At 33.8% G+C, this 26,985-nt stretch overlaps 1 protein-coding gene across 6 annotated transcripts in view; it reads right to left on the reverse strand.

Annotated features, from left to right (window-relative positions):
* Positions 1-26,985, reverse strand: part of SSBP2 (single stranded DNA binding protein 2) — a 300,702-nt gene that overhangs the window by 14,785 nt on the left and 258,932 nt on the right. For 4 of the 6 annotated variants that reach the window (XM_024119897.1, XM_024119912.3, XM_028493040.2 and 1 more), the window contains 6 exons: positions 24,730-24,797; positions 19,570-19,618; positions 9,632-9,667; positions 7,784-7,838; positions 4,093-4,163; positions 1,217-1,295 (listed from right to left, as the gene is read on the reverse strand). In XM_024119897.1, the coding sequence (XP_023975665.1) occupies positions 1,217-1,295; positions 4,093-4,163; positions 7,784-7,838; positions 9,632-9,667; positions 19,570-19,618; positions 24,730-24,797 (358 nt within the window). The remainder of the gene's footprint in view (positions 1-1,216; positions 1,296-4,092; positions 4,164-7,783; positions 7,839-9,631; positions 9,668-19,569; positions 19,619-24,729; positions 24,798-26,985) is intronic. The other 2 variants (XM_055086646.1, XM_055086645.1) reach the window with 1 other exon arrangement.

A 26,985-nucleotide genomic window follows, 5' to 3' on the forward strand; every position in this document is an offset into this window, starting at 1 on the left:
AATGTTTCCTTGTGCTGTCTGTTACAATAGCCATTAGCTCATGTGACTATATGCACTTGATGTGTGGCAGTGCAACTGAAGAACTGAATTTTACATTTAATTTGATTTAGAATTAAGTAGTCACACATGACTAGTAACTACCATAACTGGACAGTGCAAATTAACATTTTGAAAACTAGGCAAAACAAGCATGGATCCTTAAAAGCACAAAAGTTTATCAAAAAAAAAAAGTCGTTCAAAGTGTTGTAAATAATTTTTTATTATTGAAGTTACATAGTTTTCCGAAGTATCAGAGGATGGCATTTCCTGACCTAGGGTGGGGTTGTGAAATCCGTGTATAACCTGAGTTACTCATGGCATAGTTTCTCCAACGTAAGTAAAAGATGGTTCTTTTTCAAAAGAAAAAAATTATTACAAACCTCCAACCTCACTGTCAACTTTTAAAATAGTTTATGATATATGATGATGATAAACATACAAACATAAAATAAATGTCTTTTTTCCCTTGTTTTGGTTTTGCATTTGGCCTGCCTACATATACAGTATGCTGTGTGACCAGGTCAATTTTGTACCACTTGTCTCTGTTTCTCACTGTTGTGAAACTTTTTGTTCACCTTGCAGATATTTGGCTTCATTTGGTAAGAAAACATCATTTATGAAGTATGTTTACAACCATTATTTGCACTACTTGAAATCAGCTTTATCACAAACACAGACAATGTGGGCAGTGTTCTCTCTTAAGAGAATCATTCAGATTATCCAGAATATGATTACCAATTTTACTTTTTAAAAAGAGACAAACATTAAAATGCAAAAACAAAATCAAGAAATTCTTGCAGAGGACTGAAGTTCCTCTGAGACTGTGTCTACAGACCTTTGGAGACGGAGAAACCCACTGTGAGGATACCATGGTCCTCTAGGTGCCCAAAGCAGCAGTGTCTCCTTTTATCATAAACACTCAGATTTTGATAAGTTAAAGTAAATACCTGTGAATATGAGCTAGGTTAGAACAATTCTCACATATCTGATTTTCCAAATAATCTCTAGCCATCATAGCGAATATCCTATGGATTAAACTATCAGTTGTAGATAAAAGCTGAAGCATTTCAAAATGAGTTCCTATACAAAGAAGAACTTTGCAAATCATGATATTCACTATACAGAATTAAGGTTTTGTTTTGAATTTATTTCTGAACATCAGATTTAATGTCCTTACCTAAAGAGCCATTCATGTGATGTGACTCCATTCCTCCTAATCCACCCATGGGACCATCTGACCCAGGGCCCATTGGAAACTATTTTAAAAATGGAGAAAATGACTGTGATCACATTGAAAACAATTGTTCATCTCAATGTCACAATACCTATCTTTAACACTGTAAGACACTTCTATAACTTATTTTCATTTCCAAATTATGGAGATTATTTTCCTAGATTTTTTTCCCAGCCTTCTAGATTCTCTAACTGGACTGCTACTTCCCTCATTCCATCTTCTCTATGTTCTAGATCTTCAGGCTAATCCTCATTCATATCCAAATTTTTCTTCAGATATCCTTAACCAGAAAGCACATATATTCCAGTGCAAATGAGAAGATAAGTATTCTATGCTACTGACAAATTTTGCTATTATAAACCAGAGGTAATTCTTAAGAAGCTGCTAAAGGGAATAACTGAACATTATATGCCAACATTAACATTTTTCTTAGCGGACAATCTATCTTTGTTCAAATGGACATGATAAATAATTTCATCTTGCAGGTTAAATACATTTAGCTCCTTGGGGATAGCTGAATATAGCTAAGTCTTCTTGGCAGTCTCAACTATGTCAGTTCAATCACAATTAGGCATTCAATAGCAGTTATATTTAACATTTTTTAAAGTAGTGATACTTCATTTTCAAGTGAAACCTTACATTAGAAGCCTAGTACAACACAGATGTAAAGAGATGTGCTGTGGTAGAGTTGGTAGTGGAGAGCCCATGACCTGCCCACTTAGTCTCTACCTCAACTGCCTGGAATACTTCTAAGGAAACTCAGACCTCAGTTTGAAGACAGGCTATCTATAATTACCTTATGTTTACAGTTAAGATAGATTACTGAAAACACTTATTCTTAAAATTTCCCATGCCCAAATCATTTCTTCCATGTTGTATGGTGCAGAATACTGAATGTGTTGCGTGTATGTATGTGTATAGATGGGATTGTGGTGTAGGCTTCGGGGGAAGATTGCCCTGAGTGGACACCCTGTATACCACCGACTCTGTGTGGAAAGAAGATAGCTTTCCATCACCGTGCTCACACAAACCACATGCTTATACATTTTCACAGGATAATGCCAATTCTGTTGCCTAAAATTTTGTTGCCTAAAACACATGGATGGATTGTGTTTTTTGGGTTTTTTTTTTCAGTAAACAACTTGGAATATGCATGCCTCTAATGAGAGGTCAAAGAAATTGACTTTGAACTTACTGTTGTTTTTCAGGTTTTTTCAAAAGCATAGTTTAGATCTGGGCTGAGAAACTGGTGCCGGTTAGGCCAACAGCCTGTGAACCTCCTTGGTTTGGTCCTTTTATCCGGCCCCCACTGTGCTTTAAACAACACTAAGACTGTAGGTATTATACTTGAAGCACATAATACTGCCGTCCTAGCTCTCAGCAGGCATTTGCTTTGACTACCTCTGGCTGAAATGAATGACATTTGGAAGAGTGACATACTCAGCTTCTGCTTCTCTTGAATCTCTTATCTTTGTAACAAGTAAGAGAACCAGAATGGAACACACTTGGATGATATCAGTTTAGCTGTCTGCAGAAATGTCTTCAGTACCATATGCTCCTGGTTTCCTCCCTTATTCCCTCCCTTTCAAATATCAAGTTTTAAGATCTGAAATTGCAGTATGAAGAGCTTTTCTACATTTGTGCTTCATTTCTAAAATGAACATTGTTCATGATCATATTCAGTGTTCTTTAAAATCTCTGTGAAAACACCTTTTAGACATTACTGACAGAAAATTGTTTCTTTTTCCTGAAAAAGAATTTATTTGATTATACAAAGGGAATACTGGTAACTGAAGGCAGTGCTGCTTAACAGAAATAATATGTAAGGTTCAAATGTGAAGTACGTAAATAAATTTAGATTTATTAGCAGCCATGTTTAAAAAGTAAAATGAAACAGGTGAAGTTAATTTTAATAACTATTTACTTATATAATCAAAATTATCAATCAAAATAGTATAAAATTTTAATGCACTATTTTATATATTTTTTTCATATTAAGTCCTCAAAATCCAGGGTGTGTTTCATACCTGCAGCACATCTCAGTTTGGACTAACCATATTTCAAGTACCATAACATACTGGACAATTTAAAGTTTCCCTTTGCTGTCCTCACTGCTAGGAAGCACAATTATAATATTTCATCCCCAGTTTTTGGTATACTTTTGGAAATTCTTTATATGTGTTTTGATTTTTCTTTAATTTGAGCTACCTTTTATTCATATATATATATCTATGTATTAACTGTATTTTCTTATATTTTTTGTTAATATGTAGTCTTATAGATATCATTTTTCTGTACGCATTCATGGAAAAATCATGACCTATGCTTTATTAAGTACACTCAAATTCTTTCTGTAGAACTGCTTCAGTTCTATATTTAAACTCCAGATTTCAAAAATTTAAAGAAAAACAGGCATATTCAACTTCCTAATTTAGTTTCAAGTTTATCAGGAAAAAAAAAAACAACCACCTGAAGAAATTAGTGATGTGTAAAATGAGGTGAACATATGATTACACATTAACTGTCACTTTCAAATAGTCAATATTAATTATTAGGTATTCGAGATAAAATAAGGCTACATATCAACATTTTATAATTAAGTTCTATTTTACATTTACATTATATTGATATGAAATCTCTTGTTATGTATGTTATATATTATGTTTTTTTCCAACCCAGAACATAGAATTTGATTTTTTGATATCCAGTAGGATCCTGGATAATAAAATATAAAGCTTAAACAGTATCAAGGAAAAGGAATGTAGTTAGAGTTTGAGTCTTCAAATACATTCCAAAAATTTTTAAAAATGCATAGTTACATTAGGCCTGTTAGGTCCAGGAGGTACTGCATTCATTAAAGTATACATGTTGTCTCCAGAGTTGGTTGAGTCTGAAACAGAATATTACTGAATTAATATCTTTCATTCTAATCTACGCCCAAGTCATCACAAAGTAATAATCAAAGATGATCTGGACACTTATGCATATTTATAGCTGCAGCACTCGAAATAGTCATTACTAATGTTCAGAAACAAATATCTGTAAGTCATTTTCTGACCCAAAAATTAAATTTCTGAGGTTGTAAATTAGGAATATCTACCTAATATATTAGGAATAATCACTTGAATAATTCAGATCAAAAGGAATATTACTTTAAAAGTCTAAAGAGTTACTATAAATTTTTTCTTCTTAAAAAACATGGTATCTTTTGATTTCTCTAAGCAATTTATATGTATACATACAACAGAAATCTCTTAAAATTCAGATTTAGTAGCTTTTTACTTATTATTTCCTTAGGCTTCTTATAGACCAATTTAAAAAATAGTTTATTTAGCTAAAAATTAATAAAAGCTGGTGGAATATCCTGGCTTAGTTCCCACAGAAAGATATTAGAACGAGACTATACATCTGGAATGAAAATTCTCTTGCTTGAAGTAAAAGCCAGCTTCCACTAGTACAACTTTTGACAAAAATCTTTTCATTCATTTTATTTTTGATTCATTATAATAAAAATAACTGTAGTGTATATCCACATAAATATATGTAACATTTTACATTTCATGTCTATTAGCTAGTCCTAATTAAGTCTCTGAGTATATGTGTTTATAATGTATAGCCTAGAGTGAAAGGCTTAATATTTTATATTTAGGAACTATCAATTATAAAATGCTTTTCTATATTTCCACAATTATATAGTTCTCTTAAATATAATGTTGCAGCCCTCTATTTTGAAAAAAGATGTTTTTCAAATGTTTTGTACTGATTCAAGGCAGAAGATAAAAATTATTTGAAAAAAAAAATTATTTGCTTTCTCATGGCAATAACCATAGAGTGAGAAATGGGCAATTACTTTTCCTCTTGTTTTGTGATTATTAGACGTTAATTTATTATTTTAGAGTAGGTTAGATGCCATTTATACTTTGTTTGTAAACAGTGATCCATAAACCTAAATATTATTTTTTACTTCTAGATTAATACATCATATTGTTGAGAAAGTTGAAATGCCCACCTCTGGTTGACCTCTGTTTGTTTATACTAAGTAAGCTCCTAATCTACTTTTGTGGCCTTAACTATTTTTACATCCTTATGTACACTATACTCCTGTCAACCCAGGCTACTTGTTCTTTCTTGCATATGATCATCCTTTTCCATCACCTTACTTTTGTTCTTTCTTCCTCTGAGCATCTTCTCTACACAATCTCCGCTTACTGAAATTATACTCTCACTATTCAAGGCCCATTGCCAATGCTACCTCTTCCATGAAGTCTTCCCCTGATACTTAAAAATGCGAGTGCTCCTCTACCACTGAATTCTGCTTTGCATTATAGTTAATATTTTGTATTTTTTTCCCCTCCTGCTTCAAACTAGGTTATAATTTCTTTGAGACGAGGAAAGGGACCATATCTTACTCATGTTGTGTACTATAAACAATAAATATCTACTAACTTAGATTCAATTCATGGCATAAACTCTATCCCATAAAAATGTATCTTTTAGAAAAGCTGGAATTGTTTTTTAAACACAGGAAATCTTCAAATGGTTTTTCACCTTTATTAGCCTTACTAATTTTACTTACTAATTTGAAAGGAAAATGGGCTGTATATTTTAAAATATGCAGAAAGAAAACTTTATTGCTTTTAAGACCAATCAAATATAATTGCATCTGAAAATGAAAAAACATTGAGTGAATAAGGTTGGTATTTTTTAGAAAATGTCTGATTTATTTTTATATACAGAAAACACTTTATATATTCTGGCACCTATTTTTTGGAGAGTGGGGGATATTGGCTTCATATTAGAGGACTGACTGTGATAAAGGATGAGTACATAAAAGAATAGGCAGAAAAGCTAGCAAGATATACTGGTGGCAATTTCTGGATTGAAAGGAAGAAGTGATCAGATTACTTATCACCTGAAAAGTTTAGTGTTACTCCAAAAGCTTTCTTTGAGTATGTAGTGAAGTATTTATTAATCACATGCTACCTTCATAAATTAAACCTTAACTTCACCAAAAGGACTGCAAATGTGGGCAAGATGTTCAGTTCATATACTTCTATCCTCAATGAATTTTGTTTCACTTCACTGAAGATGTTCTGAGGACAGAGCCATGAAATATTTACGATATATTCCAAAGAGTTAGTGAGGCAAAGTAAAATTTTGAATTAATCATCAAATTTATGCTTTTTCTAAATTAAAGATTCAAAACTTAAAAATATTGATTGGTATGACTAATGATATTTAATTTCAAACTTCTGTGTATCTTAGATTTCAACAAATTCGTAAGGACATACAAATTTAACAGTGCAACATAATAAAAACATATTTTCTAATTATAAAAATTTCCCATATATTTCATTACCCAGAAGTTAAAACTGACAAAGTCTTAGTCTGTTTCTTTGTTATCTACATTTTAGATTTCAGGGTAATATATTTTAGTTTTTATTGGCCATGCCGTGCGGCTTCCGGATCTCAGTTCCCAAACCAGAGATCAAACCCATGCTCTCTACAGTGGAAGCACGGAGTCTTAACCACTGGACCATCAGGGAAGTCCCAGATTTCAGGGTAATATATTTTAAAATAACACTGTGATCGTATTGTATTAAATCATGAACATTTATTTCTCTGTGTCATTAAAATTTCTTTGATAATAATTTTAATGGCTACATTTTAGACCATAAAACATTAATTTAAAAATATCACTAAAATCAGATTAGGCATGAAGGTTGTTTCTATCATTTTACTATTGGCTATAACAAATGAGCATCATTCTACATGATTCTTGGATTGTACCTCCAATCATTTCTAGTAGTAGGATTATAGTGTCAAGTGGTATGAGCTTTTTCACGGCTCTTGCTACATGTTGCCAGGAGCTTTCTAGGAGGGCTGTGCTACCATCAGAGGCCTCAAGACACAACACATTTAATAGTTTGTATTAAAGTCTCAAAGGAAAGAGATATTTTAAATAACTACATGATTCCAGGAATATTAAAATATTTTGGTTTAAAAGGTTAAAAAACTTTCCCCACTACATAGTGGGTTAGCTAACTAATAAATACCTATAGACGTGTAGGATAAATGATATTGTAAGCACGTCCACATCTATCTTAGATGCTAGATATGGTGGGTCTGATTTGCTGTATTAAACCTAATGGATCCATGTATTTCATGTGTTACTTATGCAGAATTTTTCTTAAGTTGTGAGATTTGGATCTTTTCCACAGTCTCAAGCAAACTTTTAGTCAGATAAATTATTGGGCAATTCATACAGATCAACACAGTTTTCATTATGATTAAATCTATTACCTACACAACAGGAGTTTTCTAAATGCTTAAAGTAACTGGACAATAGTTACTTAAGAACACTATTTCTTCCTACTTGCTACCTCTACTCAACTTGTGAAACCACCGATGAGGTAAAGAATACTACTAACTTTCTTTCATAACAATTTCTGTATTTTGTGATTTTACTCTAAGAATCAAATGCCCACGTGGCTAGTTCGATTACAATACCTGCTGGACTAGGCATGATGGGTGTTCCTGGTGGCCCTCCACCTCCTGGAGGACCCTAAATAATTACACAAAATTTCAGTAAAAATAAGGCATTGCATTAAACAATATAAGGAAAAACAGAAGTTAGACTTTATAATAATCCAGTTTGAAAACAGCAGAGGAAATACATTTTCTCCATAATTTATTTTCTTTGAATGCACAATCATTTCAATGTTATGCAAAATATAATTTAGCTTAAATATGTTGAGATTGTTTTGACAAGTTTCCAAAAACAATGAGCCTGTAACGCTGATTTATGATTCATGGCTTAATGACATCAGGTATAAGGAGGTTAAGGAGAAACCATTTAATAAGGCCTTTACAAATCCCATACAATAGAAATCATTCATGTGTATCTGTGATTTAGTTTACTGTAATTTTCTTACATTTTGTATCACTGGTTTTTATAGGCAACTGAAAATCAAAAGATATTCATATGTTTAAAAAAATACATTGATGCTGTTTCTTCTACCAGCATCAACTGCAACACTTCTGATGCACTGTACCTTCAGCTATCACATCAATTAGAAATGAGAGGTAATGCTGACTGATGTGAGGGTTTCTAAGGCTGTAGGTACACAATCAATTTGAAATGGATGTTAGGTGACTCAAGTTAATTCAGTTATTTCATGCAACTAAAATGGATAATTCAGGCAATGAGTTTTAGAATGTTCAGACTTACAGTAAGTAGTCAAATTAACTATTAATTGGCTAAATTTTTGCTTCATTTGGAGTGCACAGACATAACCCACTAATTATTTCAAATTATGTGTTTCTATTTATTAAACAGCTTAAATTTACTTTCAAATAAGTCTATTGTTTCATAAAACTATATATATCAAGCTTATTTTTAATTGACTTTAAGAAAAAATAGGTTTTACTCAAACTTTTTTACTTTCATAGAGATTGTGCAAAAAGTTAGACTTGCTTAGCTTGTATAGCTTAAAGGAATACTGAGCACTAAGTTCACAGGTCCAAAACAGCGTGTGCTTTTCGCTATGCTCACAGAACACTGTTTCCATGGAGGGTAAAATGAGCGTTGATCTTCTTCCTAAGTACTCCTTTTTTCCTACTCTGGTTAGCCACCACCTCTGAAAAGTTCTTTAGGAAAAATTTTTCTTTTTACCGTTTTACCCTTGCTACTCTGTTAGGCATTTCCCTCTAAATATTATAAACAAATTATCTTTTATGATGGCCTTGAGATACAGCAAGGATTATAATGTGATGATGGTTAAAAGGTCATTTGCAAGTTCAAGAGGTCATGTAAAACCTGCTAATTTGACGAATGTAAATAATTGGAAATTTTTAGCATGTACTAAGTGATAAGAATAAGTGGTCTTGGTTTCTAAGAATGAAAACTAGCCCTCCTCCTCCAAATTACTAGTCATTATTCTGCTATCTAATTCTCTTTGTGATTGGGAGAAAGTTTAATGTCTTCTTAGACTTTGTGTATGGCAAGTGGGGTGGGGAGGGAGTGTAGATCATTCTGAAGAACTGCAAATTCAAGCATATCATTGCATAACTGGGATGGCTTTCTTCATGATTGGACAGTGTATTGCAGTGGTTTACAGAAACATATGCTGAAGTAAAACACAGTACTCAGGGCAATTTTGGCCAGATTGATAACTGTTTCACTAATGAACATCAACATATGTACTGAGGTTGGCAGACGAAACAACTCAATACAAATCAATTGTTCATTTCTTGGCCAACACACAGGGGCTCTTCTTAACATCTGGACAACTATTTCATTGCCCAAATAGAACATAACATCAATTTTTATGAGCAAACAAACCCAAATGTACTTACTACATAATTCCCAGGAGATGCTGAGGAGTATGGTATCTGGAACATGAACAGGACAAAAAATATACATATTTTGATTCATGTGGCAGTATGGAGACTGACCTAAAATGAATCTATTTTCAACTTTTGTCAAGGTTTAAAATTTATCACAAAGGATAAAGGCATTTATATATGTCTGAGTGCTAGAAAACTCAATAAAATGTAGAATTATCTTGATTTACAAAAAAGAGAGGATTTTAGTCAAGAGAAATTTAGATAGAATTACAGCTTCAAGTTATACTGATTTCAGGGCAGTTGTACTCACTGCTTGATACAATGACACTTATTTTGTAATTAAAAAGATATATATTTGTGCAGCTAAAAACCAGAAACCAGAATTTTTCAAAGTAGTAGTCTTTACAGATGCAATTTCTAATTTATGTGCATTCTGGGATACATTATTTTTTTTAAAGACAGGTTTCAGGCTACTATATTCATGCAGTAGTCAATACTTGATATATAAACCTCACTTTCACCCCCCTTCCTTTCTAATTAGCTTCTAGAAAACAATATAATGAATGCAAAAGATTTTGTTAGTGTAAGTCTCCGAAGACTACTAATTTGTGGGGGTCAGATATGGGTAATATATTCCCTCTTTCCCTTCAAATCAAGCTCCTAACTAAGCTCTTTTCTAGAGATTAGAAGGTATTAATATGACATTGCTATGATAATTTAAGAAATGAAAACTGGAAAACATATATTTAAAAATAACCCCTTAACTGTGGATATTAATAGAGAAGTTAAATCCAAATATTCTTTTTTCACACAAGCTCACTAGCTTACATCCTTCTGCACATCCAGAAGAGATATTTTTGCCTTATTCTGAAAAAAGCCAGTAAATTACTGTCTTCTTGGAGTAGGACAGCCAGGGCCAAAATAGGACCTTAAGAGTGGTGAAAAGATTATAATGCCTCTACCTAAATGTTCCCTCCACCCCAACTCCTTCTTGATAATTAAACATGAATAATATGAAATAATAAAGTAAGCAGAAAGAAATACAACAAAGTTATGGTTTTCCTTTGATTTTAATATTGAGTTATTTGAAAGCTCTCTCCTCATTGTTTGGTGTCCTTGCTTTGCCTTAAGCACAGACCACAGGTGTCTGAGCCTCTGGTTGGTCCACCTATGGGTAACTCAGCACTGCAGGTGGCCGTTACCGGAGTGTCCAGTATCACTAGTGGTGACGATCACTTCTATGAGTATGCGGATCCCTATGGCAGCAGACATTTACTCGACTTGGTGAATGAATATAGCTTTGCTCTCTAGGGTCCTCTGCAGTTCATGATCTACTATCCATCCTCTGCTTATTATTTTAAACATGTGCACCTGCCCTCTCCAAATCACCAACTTATCTGTTGGCTCCAGTTTTCATCTCCTTACAACTTTAGCACCTGGCTCATGTTCTTCTGCCTCTATTGCTTACCGTCATCCTTAAGCAACTTCAAGATATGATCTAACAACTCTTTAGATCTCTGGAATTTACACTCACTGCCTTTCCTTTCCTTTCCAATATACCCCCCTTTTCCATTTCTGAGCATGAATACATCCTAAAAGTTTTTGCACAAAGATCTAAACAACTTTCCTGACTGACATTTTTCTTGTTCCTCATGGCACTCACAAATAACATTCTATATTCCAATCAGCATCTTATCCCATCACAATTCTTCTTTAATTTTGGTTTACACTCACCGTTTCTACCTCATAGTCTTTGTTGCCCTCATTAAGAGAAAGGAGGATTTGGGCTCCTACCTCTAGCACTTTATGGAACCTGCACTCTTGTAAACATCAGCATCTGCCAGCCTAGCCTGAGAAACAAAATATGACAATGTAGGTAGAAGTACTGTGTGGGTATACAAGACGTATTTGAGCTGGGCAGCTAGGACTTAGAGAGGGTGGGGGTCCATTAGAAAGACAAAGAGAAGGATCAGCATTTGAAAAAGAAATGTGAAAGTACACAGTTTATTAGGGAAATGGTATATGTAATTTTACACAGTTGCTGTAGTGTGGGATGTATAGGGGATTGTGGTAAATGATGAGGCTGTATGGTCAGACTGAATTTATGCTGTTGGAAATAGGGAGTCACAGGTTTTAGAGACATGTTTAAATTTATGTTTTAGTAAGATAACTCTAGAGGCATTATGGAACATGAATACAATTTAGGAGACCATTGCAAAAAGTCTAGGCAAGAGATGGTAAAAAGTGTTCCAGGCAGGGCTGATTAAGATAAGTAGGAGTAAGAGAATTTGACAGACTTTTCACAGGTGTATTCTGCAGGGCTTGATGACAAACTGGGTGTGGTGGACAAGGGAAGGGAGAAGTTAAGGTGATTCTGAGGTGACTTGCTGACTGGGTGGATGATGGTGCTACTAATTTATATATAGGGAATTTAGGAAGTGGGGGACAAGTTTGGGGAATACCTGACATGTTGAATTGGAAAGCACTAATAGACACTGAGTTAGATCTGATCAACAGATATTTGGAAACAGAGGTCTAGAACTCATTTGAGATCAGGCCTAGAGATAAAGCTTCAATTGAATAAATTTCCATTTTGTGCTGGGCACGAGACTTTAGGATTTGATTAGATTTAGTGATAGTTGAAAATGTTAAAATGAAAAAAAAAAAAAAGAAAAAGCCCAAGATTGGAATTAAAGAACATTACCAGTTAAGAAAGGGCGGATAATGTGACTGGAGGAAAATCAGGAGAAAATATCTTAAAAAAGTCAAGCAAGTTAGACTTTCAAGAAGCAAGGAGTGGGGGCAGCTTGGCTAGGAAATGCCTAAACTGGGCTTATTTTTGAGCTCTGTCAGGCTCAAGTCTTTCAACCTTTCTGTGACACACCTAAGAATAAATAATAAAAAGGAATATGCTAGTACAAATATGGAAAAAAAACAAACATTATTTAAATGAAGAAAAGAAATGAAGAGACATTTAAACAAAACCAAGGTGCCAAATATTTCAAAGGTCAGGTATGAGGAGGACAGAAAATAAGTCATTATTTTTGGTTGGTAAGTAGAAAGTCACTAGTAACCTTCAGAATAGTACTTTTCATGGGAATTGAAACGGTTGAGAAGTCAATTCAATCAATCTTCGTCCATCACCTGTTATATTTCAGGCACTGCACTACCACATAGTAATGAAACGGAAAAGAGGATCAAGGAATTCACTGCCCAGGAGAATGGTGGTGAGGGATTCAATGTGTGAGAGACACTGGATGGTGGTTTGAGACTGAGGAAGGGTTGAGAGAAATTTTCTATCAGTTGCCCCCTCCCAACTCTAGAGGAGTGAAAGACTGGGGGTTTTAAGGTTGTCTTGGGATTTTGTTCATTGGCACAGTGTTAGGGAAAGTTCCAGACAATGGAAAGGGATTGATGAAAACTCCTTTAGAAAATGAATGAGCAAGATATGTAGAGACATCAAGACACGGAATAAAGAGAACAGATAAAACAGTTAGCATTGAGAATAACATTTCTGAGACAAGTGGAAAGAAAAATGATTAAAGTCTTATAATATTGGAGGTAAGGGTAGAATTTGAAGAAATTTGAGTCTAATGGTGTTTTGGTTTTTTTCCTCTATAAAATATGAGACAAGTTTAGCTAATAGAGAAGGGGCCAAAGATAAGAAGTGCAGGAAAGGCAGGCGACTAAAGAAGAGTTAAAAAAAATTGCTGGTCACACATCAGTGAGAGGACTCAGCAGAGGTTGAAGGTTATAGATTTAAATTATAACACATTATGTTATAATGTTCAAAGACTTGAAATCACCTTCAGCTTCTTCACTTTCTTTATCCTCAAATCCAACAAGTCACCAGGTATTTTTGATTCTATGTGTGACATTTATCTCGGCCATCCTTTCTCCACTGCTTTCACCTTAGGCTCTGACAACATTTTATAAGGTCTGTTACTATACTCTCCTAATATTGTTTCTCTATGTATCCATTTTATATACTATCTTCCTAAAACACAGCTCTGTTCCACGTAGATGATAATTCCAGATTTTTCAGCATTCAGAGCCCTGAACACATCATGGTCCCATTTTTCTTTTTCCAGCTTTGCCTTCCAAATCTATGTTCCCAGCCACTAAGAATTTAATAATTTTTCTCACACATTGCCTGCATTTCCCTTTCTCTTTACTTTTGTCCAGGCCTTTCTCCACCTCTAGTGACCAGATTCTTCCCAATGTAATTAATCTCCTCCCTCCACCCCTTTCCCATATGCTATACAAAATAACCATTAATATGAAATGAAAGATGAAAATGCAGATGTAGAAGATAAGCAAGACCAGAGAGGTAGAAGATCAGAATCATAGAACAAGAATCTCTTATTTGACAGATGATAAAATTAAGGGCCATATGTATTGTCTGGATAAGCGAGACAGAAAATTCAAGAGCTGTGACAACAATCCAAATATTCTGAAATATTCTGACTCCTAATATCCATGACTGGTGCTGTGGTAGGGGGAACAGCAGAATAACTAGAAGTTTTTTGGCTTCATTAAAAAAATGATTAGCTAAGTAGCTTTACATTTTAGCTAAGTAGCTTTCGTCAACTGTGAATTTCAAAACTACCTTAAAACCACTGAAATTCAGTTCACTAGAAATCGCAAGGGGAACATTATCTGTGTCAGTGTAAAGTTGAAAATATCCTATTATTTTTTAATACTCTTTTTAAAAAATGAGCATCTATTTGTACAGGGCAGAGCCTATTTGGAGTAAAATATTTGTATTTCTCTTAGGCTTAATCATTGTAGTAGATCCTCATTTTTCCTTAAAGGGGTTTTCTCTTCTATCTGTCCAGCTAGTGAGTTGATGAATACAATGATATACTGAACGTTTGTTGTTTCTTCCTATCCCCTCTTTTGCCAACAATTCCTTGAATTCTCTTTGAACCATACCTCCCTTGTTTTTCCATGTGGCTCAGGTGGGGCTCAGGAAGTAGGTGTGTGACCTAGGCCTGGCCGATAGAGCACTGTACATAACTGGTTCATGAATGAGTCTATGTACCCAAGCTAAGTGAATCCAGTTCAGTTAGTTATTCCCAATACCTGTGCTTAACTGATAGAGTTGCGCTCTTTTGTACTCAACAGGGAGCTGTGAGGATATAAATCTGGAGCTTCACGGGGCCTTCTTGCCAGATGAGTGGAACAAAGGTAAGCAATGAATAGAGGCAGTGTCTGATGATGTTATTTGAATACTTGGAACCAAATGTACCCCAAAGCAAATTTATATCTGGACTTTTCAGATACATGATCCAGTAATATTCTCTTTCAATATGAGCCTAGTTTGGTTAGTTTTCTATACCTTGTAATCAAAAGTGTCTGCAGACAAAGCTAATTAAGATATTTTTGATAAAAGTGCTTGCTACTTAATGATTAGAACTTGCTTTATAGTTCAACCCAAATGCACAGTTCTTTGTGAAAAACATAAAAAAGAAAAAAATCGTTGGCAGACTTGTAAATAAACTTCCAAGTAAGAATCTGAGGCCAGTACTGTAATGCTCAGAGTGAAGGAAGTTAAAAGATCATAATCTTATTTTGAATTAAAAACATAAATCTGTCCTAAAAATGTTTCTCCTGCTGCCATGCAAAACAGTGCCAAAAACATTTTTGATCAAAACACTTGTATATGACAAAACTATGTAAAGATAAAGATTAAGCAGATAAATAAATGTATTGTGGGTAATGGTTGGTAGATTTCTCACTTTCAGAGAAGTGAGGTATAAACCTGGAAAGCAGAAAGTCTAGAATGAACTCTGTTGTACTGAATTGAAGTTGAAGCACCAGTGTGCACTCACGGGGTTTTTAAAAAATTTTATTGGATTACAGTTGATTTACAATGTTGTGTTAGTTTCAGGTGTACAGCAAAGTGATTCAGTTATACATATACATAGATTCATTCTTTTTCAGATTCTTTTCTGATACAGGTTATCACAGAATATTGAGTAGAGTTCCCCGTGCTATACAGTAGATCCTTGTTGATTATCCATTTTATATATAGTAGTGTGTATATTTTAATCCCAAGCTCCTGATTTATCCCTCCCCTCCACGTTTCCCCTTTGGTAACCATAAGTTTGTTTTCGATATCTGTGAGTCTGTTTCTGTTTGTAAATAAGTTCATTTGTATTATTTTTTAAAAATCAGATTCCACGTATGAGTTATATCATGATATTTGTCTTTGACTTACTTCACTTATGATAATCCCTAGGTCCATCCATGTTTTTGCAAATGGCATTATTTCATTCTTTTTTATGGCTGAGTAATATTCCATTGTATATATGTACCACATCTTCTTTTATCCATACATCTGTTGATGGACATTTAGGTTGCTTCCATGTCTTGGCTATTATAAATAGTGCTGCAGTGTGCACTCATGGTTTTAATATGTAGAGATACAGAAAGATATAGATGTGTGTGGGTGTGTGTATATACATACATCTGTATCCTAGTTCTGTTGGTTGAGAGGGTTAGAAGCTAGATCACTCCAATGGGTTCTAAATACCACTCTCCACTAAAAGGAACCAGGGACCCTTAAAAAATGGCTGTTTCCAAGGCTAAGGCTGGGAAAATATGAGCTTCAAAATGCTCAAAGAATAATAGGGACATGTCAAAAGGACAAATGATCCAACCTGAAAGGGTTTTAACTGGACAGATCTGAAATGATTTTAGTATTAAAAAAACCTATTGGACAAGGTAAGAATCCACGAGTACATCGGATTACATGAATGATTGGAGAAGAAAGAAAATCTCTTATAGTAGAAAGTCAACTAGTAAGTGGAGAAGGAAAGACAGAATTAGAAAATAGACATTTGGCAACCAACATAGCAAAAAAACGATTCAGGCGAGATTCATCAATGGATACTAAACGTAGCAGATTAAAGTACAATCTTTATGATAGTGTCAAAGTATGTCTTCACAGGTTGAAAATTACAAAGGGAAAAATAGTAATTTAACAAGCTAGGAGAAACCTAACAAGCATCATCTAACTAAGTGCAAAGTTAACATCACAAGTAATAGATAAATCACCATCATATGCCCCCTAAAATGACGCACTGAGCAAAACACAAAATTACTTCTGTGGATTCCTGCCAAATATATATAACATGAATCTAATCATGAGGAAGCATCAGCCAAGACCAACTTATGGGACATTCTACAAAATAACTGGCTTGCAGTCAACAAAACTCCAAGTTTACGAAAGACAAAAGGGAACTGTTCCAGGTTAAAGGAGCCAAAGAGACATGACAAGATGAGTGCAGCAAGTGAACTGGGATTTTCTTTTGTTACAAAGGATATTGTTGAGGCAACTGGTGAAATCAAAATAAGGTGTACAGCTTAGAAAATGGATTACATCAATATTAATTTTTACATTTTGATCCTTATACTATGGTTATGAAAGATGTCTTTGTTTTTAGGAAACACAAAGTATTTAAAAGAAAAAAAAAGTATCTAAAACATATTTGGAAACAGCAAAAACAAAACAACCAACCACTTTAATGTGCTGCCCTGAAGAGCCAGAGGCTTACTGTATTGATAGCAAATGAAAAGTATTTGTAATTTTAAATACGGACAAAAAGTCCAAAGAACTTGGAATTCAAAATAATACAGATAAATTGTCACTACAACATAATCAATGGTGTTTAGAGGAAAATAATCTCTCTTTAATACTTTTGCTTTGTTTCATGTAAGCCTTATGTTTTTGCTAGAAAGTCATCAGTTGTCTTTGGTTTTTTCTTCTCGTAATCTATCATATTCAGAGGAATGCTTTTCCTTTCTGTGCTCAGGATGATGACTCCTTTCTTTTTCCAAAGAGAAAAGTATAGGTGTTGCTTCACAACTTTTCCCTATTCAAATTCTTTGGGGGGAAGTGTACCCATATGTGGTATATATTAACAGAAGGGACAGCTTTCAACTTGATTACGTGCCTACATGTGTGCTGGCCAAATGCCCATTTCACAGTGGTTGTTCAGTAGGTTGATATGCACAGCTCCTTCCCTAATGCCTAGTGTTTAAAATAATGCAGAGGGTCTGCCCTGATATAGTACATTCTCCTATCCAGGTGCTTGGCTCTGTGAAATCCCCAAGAGTTGTTTAGGTATCTAAAAACTAAAAATGATCAGAAAGCATAACTCTCTCCTCATCTATGCCTCCATCTAATACTCTTCACTTGGATAACATACCCGATAGGTACAATGCACCGCCTTCAGTATCATATCCTGCCCACCTTCCTTGGTGGCTTTTGGAGGATAGTATCTCCAGATAAGCGTACAAAAGGAGGTCCTGCAGGAGGTGGGCAGTGGAGGGGATGGCTGGCTGAGCTGGCAATGAGGAAGGAGAGAGAGGATCCTCTTGCTTCTAGGCAGGAAGGCTTACTAGTTAAGGTGGGTCATCGATTGTGCTTTTTAACCCAGTTTCATCAGACATGTAGATAATAGAAATTCTTTCCAGATTCTGACAATAAGAAGATTTGCAGAGTTTTCACTGTTATTAAAAAATTGTTTTTCTGCACCTTTATGGGTATTTTAATGGGGAGTTCAGAGAAAGTATCTTGAGCTGCTAGTTAGATGCCTTTTTAAAGTGAAATCTTGAAATTTGAAAGGCATATATAACAAGAGTCAAATAGAAATGTGAACTAGTCAAAAGCATATAAGCAGACTAAAAGAAATTTGGAGGAGAAAAGATAGTCATATTACAACATAATCAGGTAAAACAGTATCTTAGAAGATTTGTTGAACTTAAATAGTGAACTGAAGACCCAAACGGAAGCAGCAACACCACTCTCTCCACCCCAAACAATATTATTTAATTAGCAACTGTCATAGCTATTGAAACTAAGAGATAGGCAGATAATATAAAGTAAAGGTTTTCTCTAAAAATATGACAGTTACTTAATTGAGAAGAAAGTGATTTCTGCTTTAGAATAGCAATAGATTCAGGATGATTCTTTCTATACCACCCACACCTCACTTTAAATTTTCTTTAAGTTTAAATTAACATTAAACATTGAATCAGTTTCATGTTTATTTAGCATTAAGGCCACTGCTAGTCAGTGAAGGTACCTCTGTATGTTAGCAAAAGGCATCCCTTCTGGGCAGATAATCCATAGACTTCACAAGTGGAAAACAGCTATATTTCAGCCTCCTTCTGACTCCCTAGACTCAGGCATCTTTGTGCAGTGCCACATACTACACAAATGTACAGAGCAGAGCTCTCTCACAGATTGAAGAACTCAAGGTTTCAAAAGTCAAGAAAAAAATCTCCAGGATCATTAAATTTAAAATAATATCAATATTAATTTTAAGATTGAAAGCTTAATTTTTAACCTGTGCCTATATTTGTGACATTAATAAGAGACAAAAATATTTACGCAGTCAAATCATGGCCACAAAACTTGTAAGGAAAATTCCCATGATGTCAGATACATAGATACAAGTGTAAGGATGGCAGTTTAGCCCACAGGCACAAGGTAAATGTGTACTTCCTTCTTGGGGCAGCGAGAGAGCAAATAGGTGTAACCAGAACAGCAAATATAATAATAATAACTGAGATTGATTTTATTTGGCAACTTAGTAATTATTATAGTTATTTTAGAAGATGAATTCATTATATGATAAATAAATTTTATGATTAATGTAGGCTACCGTAGAGTATCCTTAAATCACACTACTACTCTATTTTTGAGGGCCTGGTAATCTACATAGAATGCATGTTTACATTAGACCTTGAAGTGAAAAAAAATCACATAATTTCAAAGTTACACATATTTTTCTAAAAACATATAAAAATATATTTTTTGAATGATTTCTTAAACAAAAGGTTAATATAACCAATTGCAGGGCTTTCAAAAGCAACAGATTTTTGTTGTTAAATGCTACAAAGTACAAAGAAAATGAAAAAATACGTATACTCACTGAGTTGGCATTTGTTGGGTTTGGCCAAGGTCTACCACCACCAGGACCCCTGTAAGACAAAATGACAAATGAAATTTTAACTGATGCTCTGAATGTTTCACAGTATGCAATAACATCATAAAATACAAACATTTATAATTCAGTTACCATGAAGTTCTAGTCCAGCACTGAAATTACTCTCTATATTTTCACAGCTTTTTTATTTTCTAAAATCCAAAAATTTTATCATTCTCCCAAACAGCTTTCACTGTTTTACAGCTGTTTTAAACAGCTTTATCACTAATTATGAGATAAATATAAAAGATAATTGTGACAATAATAAGTGCTGCATGTATCATTCAAAATGAAAATGAAATTATTTGTAAAATATCATTATACATAAAATGATTGCTCTTAAGCTACAAATGAATAAATGTACATAGTAGGTATCTAAATTTGCCTCCTCTTCAAAAAATTGCATAGAATATCATGTTACTTTATACATCTATATATCAATCTATCTTTCAGTGCTACTGATGATTTGGTTACTATTAAACAAGGGAAACACATTTCTTGTTTTCATAATTGTAGTTCAAGATAGTGGCCAGAGTAAATCTTGGGGAAAAATAGGAGGTAATCTATGCCAGTGTATGTCAATATATTACTTCTTGTTAGGGCAGGGGAGAATGTTCCCTATTCTATAGCTTAAAAGGACATAAAGCTTTTAAAACAAAATTAATGCCTAATTAAATTAAAAACATCTCTTGCCCATTTGCTTTTTAGTATTAAGTGTACCTGAATATATACTGCCTGATAAAAAGTAGACTACTGTCAGCAGGTTTTCTGTAATTAGAGTCACTGAAAATTCCCCTTTTCCCTCTAATCTCAATGAAAACACTGTGACATTTTTTAATTAAAAAAAAAGTCCCCTGATTCTTATTCTAGGGACCTTAAACCTAAAGTTCTAAATGTTAGATAGAGGCTGTCCAAGTTAGCTATATTACCCATGTTTGCTTGTAATATTTAGAACTGTTCTGGGTATTATTTTGGGATTCCCCAGGAATGTAAACAGCAGGGAAGGGCATGAAAAATTGTGTCCTTAGGCTCTATTAGGATGCCCAAGTGCAAGTCCCCTTTTGACCAGAACGGACTTGGTCAAAGTATCATGCATAGGGAGAAGGTGAGGGGCACGTGTATTGTCTCTGGAAATAGTTCCTCTCTAGGATAATGATGACGATTTACAATTAGTTACTGGAACACTTTGGAAAGGTGATTTTACATAGAGGATTCAGTGTCCTAATGGACAGAAACTGAGGTAAAGCATAGGATATATGCTGATCAAGTAAAACACTTGACTTGTTTGACGTTAAATAAAACAGAGTAAAGAAATTGGAAAATATTTATCTTAAAACAACATAAAAATATACTGTATATCCAAATCATGGCAAAAATTTATATGCAACAACATGCAGACAATCTCATATTTTGAAATATTATGTTTAAGCAAGGACTGTATGAATAAGAGATATTAAATATAAAATAATTTTGTTAGTTAAAAATTTATTTAATGTTAAATTAATGTGCTAAACTAAATGTTAAAATAAACATTTTACTTAAGTAAATAAATACAAATTAAATAAGATGAAGTTAAATGTTAAATTAAATGTTAAATTTATTCTAAGAACCATAAAATACCTTTTATGCATTTCAATTGTTTGACAAATACTAATCTAATCTCAGCTCACCATGTATTTCATATTAAATTACACTTTAATGTAATGGGTTAAATGTTAATTCATTTGAATAAGCTAAATTTCCCCCACCATTACCACTGTGTTTGAAAACATTTTCAGTTTTGCAAATACCGCTAAATAAAGTGGGGGTTATAGTAGTGAGTAGTTCTATTAGAACAACTTCTTAAGTGCAGTAATTCCTACTCCTTTTGAGGGCCATCAGTATTATCAAGAGAGTAATCTACAAACTATAACACAGGCATTATTTTGAATGTACATTTCTACATAAGTATAGTTTGAAGTAGAATCAGGTTAGCCTCATTTAAAAATAAAGAGAAATGAAATTTAAAAGAAGTCTTTAATTTTTGGTAAGGGTGTATGGATATGATTAAATCAAGGCAACCATGACTACCAAAGAGAAAAATTCTCTTTTCTTCTGTAATTCAGTCATTTCGAGATAATAACTATACAAACTTTATAATTCTATAGGATGTGATTTAGAACAAGAAAGTCTAGATCCTTTGAAATTATTTGTCCTCTTAGTTTCTATAAAATAGCAAGGTATACAAAGTTGAATTAGAAACATTTTAATACTGAATCCTACACTCTTTTGAAATTTGTAAAAATGTAGTTTATTTAGAAATATAGTTTTTTTTTTTTTTTTTAATTTTTTTTTAGCACAGGCTCCGGATGCGCAGGCTCAGCGGCCATGGCTCACGGGCCCAGCTGCTCCACGGCATGTGGGATCCTCCCCGACCGGGGCATGAACCCGTGTCCCCTGCATTGGCAGGCGGACTCTCAACCACTGCGCCACCAGGGAAGCCCCTAGTTTTCTTTTAAAAATAATCTATAATGCATTTGGAAACATTTACATTGTGGCTGTTGTTTGTAAATACTTTAAACTACTGAAATTGATATTAAATTTTTTTTCTAAATATATAATACTAGTTATATAAACATTAAAGTATACTCTTATTTTAATTTTAGGTGACACTACGTATGATTTATCCTGAGTTTGGAGCATGGAAATGTAAAAATCATATCAGAATAACTATTTTCTTTAGAGGTCACCAATATTTTTTTAACAACAAAATTATCAGAATTTTGTTCCAAATGGTTTGGTGTCAATATAAGAGAGAAAGCTGCAGTTAGACTATGGTATTTAGTTACTTTAATGACTGGGGTTTGGTATTCTTTACTGTCATTATACTTTGGTGTCAAATAATAAAAAGTGACGAGCTAAAGAAACCTCATCCAGATATGATCCTCCAGTAGATCCCTCCTGATCCCAACACACAAATATCTTAGACTCTTAAAAACATAGCCTAAGGTAACACTATTCTAATGCCTTTTCCTTTAATTTTTAAGTTAGCCAACATGTAAAACAGTGACATGAAGGAAGCCATAATTCCAGTTAGAAATACTTACTTGCCATAATACAGTAAGATTTAGTTTGTTTTAACAATAATAAATTATGAAGTGAATTTCAATAAAATTTACTCTATTGAGTACAGTGGAGACAATAATCTGTTTTATTATTAAATTCACTTTTGCTTTCTTGGGGCCAATATCAATAAGAGAATGAATCTCTCTGGTTGGACCTTCCATACTTCAGAACTTTCCCTGTTAGATGGAAATATCTGTGATTTCATTGTCCTTGAATCCTAATTTACAGAAAACTGAAAATGGTATAAAATTCCAAATAACAGTCAACAGTAACAAATAATGGAAATTTGAGTCTGTAGAGCTTAAAGGCTCTTTAAAAACCAGATATTATATAAATAGTAAAATATTATGTAATAAAAATATTTTAAAATATCTGGGTATATTTAGATGAGAAACCCAAATATGAACAAAAATAATCATTTGAAATTTTCAGCCATACTTTTAGTCTTCATAGTCTAGGGAATTAAATGTACCCTTATGTATCTGTTTAAATGTATGTGAGAAAGGAATGAGACAATTTTAAGCAGCTATTTGAGTCTCTCAACAGTCACATGAGAATAACTTTCCTCTATACTAGCAAAACTGCGTTGATCTAAAGTGGACCACATCACTACAAAATGATATTAGATACATTCTTAACATTTAAAGAGAATTTTGGGTTGATCATAGCATTCAAAACGTATACTCCTTACATCTATACATAGTATTCAAAATTATTCTTTAAAAGGCATTCCATTTTAAAGTCAGAATCTTAGGTAGGTAAATTTTATATGTATCTAAATCCTATTGTTAAGAGTTTCAGCTTTTGATATAAGCACAAGATATCACTCCTTTTTGTAGAAACCATTAATAAGCCTAAACCTTTGAGGGATTTAAGAAAAGTCAGACTTCATGTCTATCCATTTTTACTTTAAAAGTAAGAAGACATGATAGGAAAATTTGACCTACTTTTTCCCCTTGTTCTGTTAGTTTTGAGCCTGGCTGGTATCCACCTATTAACCTATTTTCTATTTTAGGCAAAACTGCTTTCCATGAAAATGGTTCCAGAAACTTAAACAAATCCCTATGTACATCAAAAGAGCTCACCTCAGTATGTATTCAATGCTATTAAATGATGGCAGAGTTGTTTAATTTGATAGGTAAGTAACCAAAACATGGACTAATGGGAAATATATTAGAGGAGACTACCCAGAACCCTATATAGAGCTCTTTCATTATTTCTGATAAATTTTCTTTAGGCTACATCATGGAATTGGATCCTCTAATCAATTAATGAAAGTCATTCACAAGTTCTGGGTGTATATGGAACTTTGAGGGCAAGTAAGATAATGAAAACTAAATAAAAATTCCTTAACAAATTGCATTATATTGGCTGATAGAAGCAACTACTCTCTTTGGGCTTGAAAGGCCCTTTCTGTAAAAAAACAAAAAAAACTGTTAGTTTACTCCCTAAGTATATTTTGAATTTTCAAAAGAAAGTATACTATGGAAGGTTCTTTAATAAAGAAGAAACTAACAGAGAGACTTCTTCCTGGGTTAACAATGGTCCCAAAAAAGCAAAAGTAAGGACATATATATATTTATAAGAACTTAAAACTCATAGGAATCACGCTATATGTGTTAAAATGAGCTATATTCCATTGTCTACTTCTGTAAACTCAAGTCATGGTCCTGGCGTCATCATCTCTTCATACTTTTGTATGGAATACATAAATATTATGTGCTTATTTATAAAAGACTCATTTTTATGATAAACATGAAAATCAGGCTAAAAGTTGGTATTTGAAAATGGAAAAAAATTAAGGGTTGTAAGGGAAGGAAGAAAAACATGGAGAATATGTTGTGAAAATGAAGCAAATGCTACAGCTCATGTTTAGCTCATTTATACTACAGTTTCATTTTATACTACACAGAAATTGAGCTTAAATTGTGTTACAAATTGGTGTGACTTTAGAAGACAGAAAAGAGAACACTTTACAGGATAATATAGCATTTTGCTTACATGTTCATTCCAGGCATTCCAGGGCCACCTAAAGCATTCAGTGGGGGTCTCATTGCACCTCCATAGTTCTGTAATGATAACCAAGGGTCAGACTACCACAAAACAAAAAAACAAAACCAAAGAGGAGGGGGGAAAGAAAGGAGAGCAGGTTAATGATTTCCCTACATAACTCCTGATGGGATAAGGCCTGTGCAATTCATTCTCAGAAGGGTCCACTCTTGTACTTTTGCTTCTATTTTAACAATTACTTTGGTTTGTGTCTTTTAAAAACTACGTGAATATGTACAATCATTGGAGCATGTTAAGTGATTAAGGTATAGTTGCAATTATAATATTCAACATATCTTTATTAATTTCCTGATATCTGTACAACAGTGAACTTTTTCAAACAAAACATTTCATAAATCCCAAACTCCATTTTTAAAGAAAGGACTTAGTCAACATGTTTGAAATTGCCTAAGAAAAATTACATAAAGTCTGAAAACAAATAGGTGAATCCAGCATAAGAAAGTGGAATACAAACTTCTGTTCACAAAATAATATATCTAAGAGAGAAATGTACAAATATACAGATACACAAAAATATATGAACACTAAAGTATACTTCAAATATGTATGCGTGAATTATATGACTCAACAGGCTTCTGTCAATATCTATTATGTGCATTCAAAGGATAAAAACATTTTAATGTTTTAACATGCATATCAGCTTAGCTTAGTTTAGTTTCCACAAGGGCCAAAAGACTACTTTTAACATTACCATATTAATATATTTTGACATCATCAACTACTTTCATGCTTGGTTTTCTGACACCACCTATTCCTCCAACATTTCTGACCGCTCTTCTTCAATCTCCTTTGCTGGCTCCTTTTGTTTTGCTAGCTCTTAAAAATGTTGCTTTTCCCCAAGTTCTAGCCACAACATTCTTTTAAATAAATACGAATTTATGGGTAATCTTACCTGCTACCATTAGTTCAACAATTATTTATATGTTAGGAATCTCAAATCTATTTTGTCATGATGTCTCTCCTAAGTTCTTAGATAACTCATATGTTGAACTTCATATCAGCTGTTTCTGTCTGGATACCATTTCACACTCAACATACCTAAAAGTAACCTCAATTTTATCTTCTCACAGCTGTGTTCTTTATATTGCCTTCCTCAGTCAGTTCTGTGGTGTCACCGTCTATGCAGCAGTCCAGGCTAAGAACCTCTGAGAGCTCCTTGATGTTTCTTCCTTTTATTTCAATTTCCATATCCAGTCAGTTACCAAAGTCTATTGATTCTACCTGTGAAATAGCTCTTGAAATACTGCTCTCCTTCGTATCACTCATCTCTGTCATTTACTGAGACTACTGTACTGTCTTAGTTGGTCTCTCTGACTTAGCCTCTCCCCCTCCCCATCTATTCTCCATACTGCCTCCAGAACTGTGCTTCTTAAACTCAGTCCTATTTATGTCACTTAAAAGTCATGATGCCCCACACTGCCTATCAAATAAAGTCTGTACTTCAGCATGGGTCTATGGTGTTATTCACAGATCAGCCTTAGCCTGTATTTCCTGCCCCCATTTCCTATAATATTTACCTTCTTCCCCTACTCCCAACTATACCCTCCAGACTGCTGAATTTCTTGTGGTTCAGAAATATGTTGTACGCTTTTACACTCATGATAACTCATCTGCTATGGCCTTCTGTGTAGTAGGTGCTAAGATGACAAGGAAATATTCAATGAGAGAAGGTCTGTTAACTCCAGAGAGTAAGCCACAGTTTGTAAATAAATTACCTAATTACATGCTCTTCTCATTGTTTATTTACTTTTACTTTCAAGAAATCTTATTTGAACATCTCAATTGTGTATGCTATGGGATAAGAGAATGGTGTCTATCCACACTTGAGTCATTGGTTAAAGAGATAGCTATTTCTCTTAACCTCTGGAACAAGCATGGCGGTGGCAGCAGCAGTATTACCAAGGAGTCTCTGAGAAGAAAGTTAGTCACTGGGAACAAAATCTGAATGGTAGAGTATAATAGAAATTCTTCACACAAAAGGTTGCTCCTCATTTTTAATCTTAGGTGGTCTGTGTTATATCAAGGAAAACGTTATTTTTCCTTCTAGCTCTGGACATGGAAAGATACTGGTTTGGATCTCTCTTGCCCCGCCCTATTTCCTCTGCTCCTCTTTCTATATGTGTGATTGTGGGCCAATGATTCTCCCAATGATCTGCTCAACCTTAATTTCCTTATCTGTAAGTGAAA

Source organism: Physeter macrocephalus, chromosome 8 (genome assembly GCF_002837175.3).
Source record: "Physeter macrocephalus isolate SW-GA chromosome 8, ASM283717v5, whole genome shotgun sequence".
Taxonomy (NCBI): Eukaryota; Metazoa; Chordata; class Mammalia; order Artiodactyla; family Physeteridae; genus Physeter; species Physeter macrocephalus.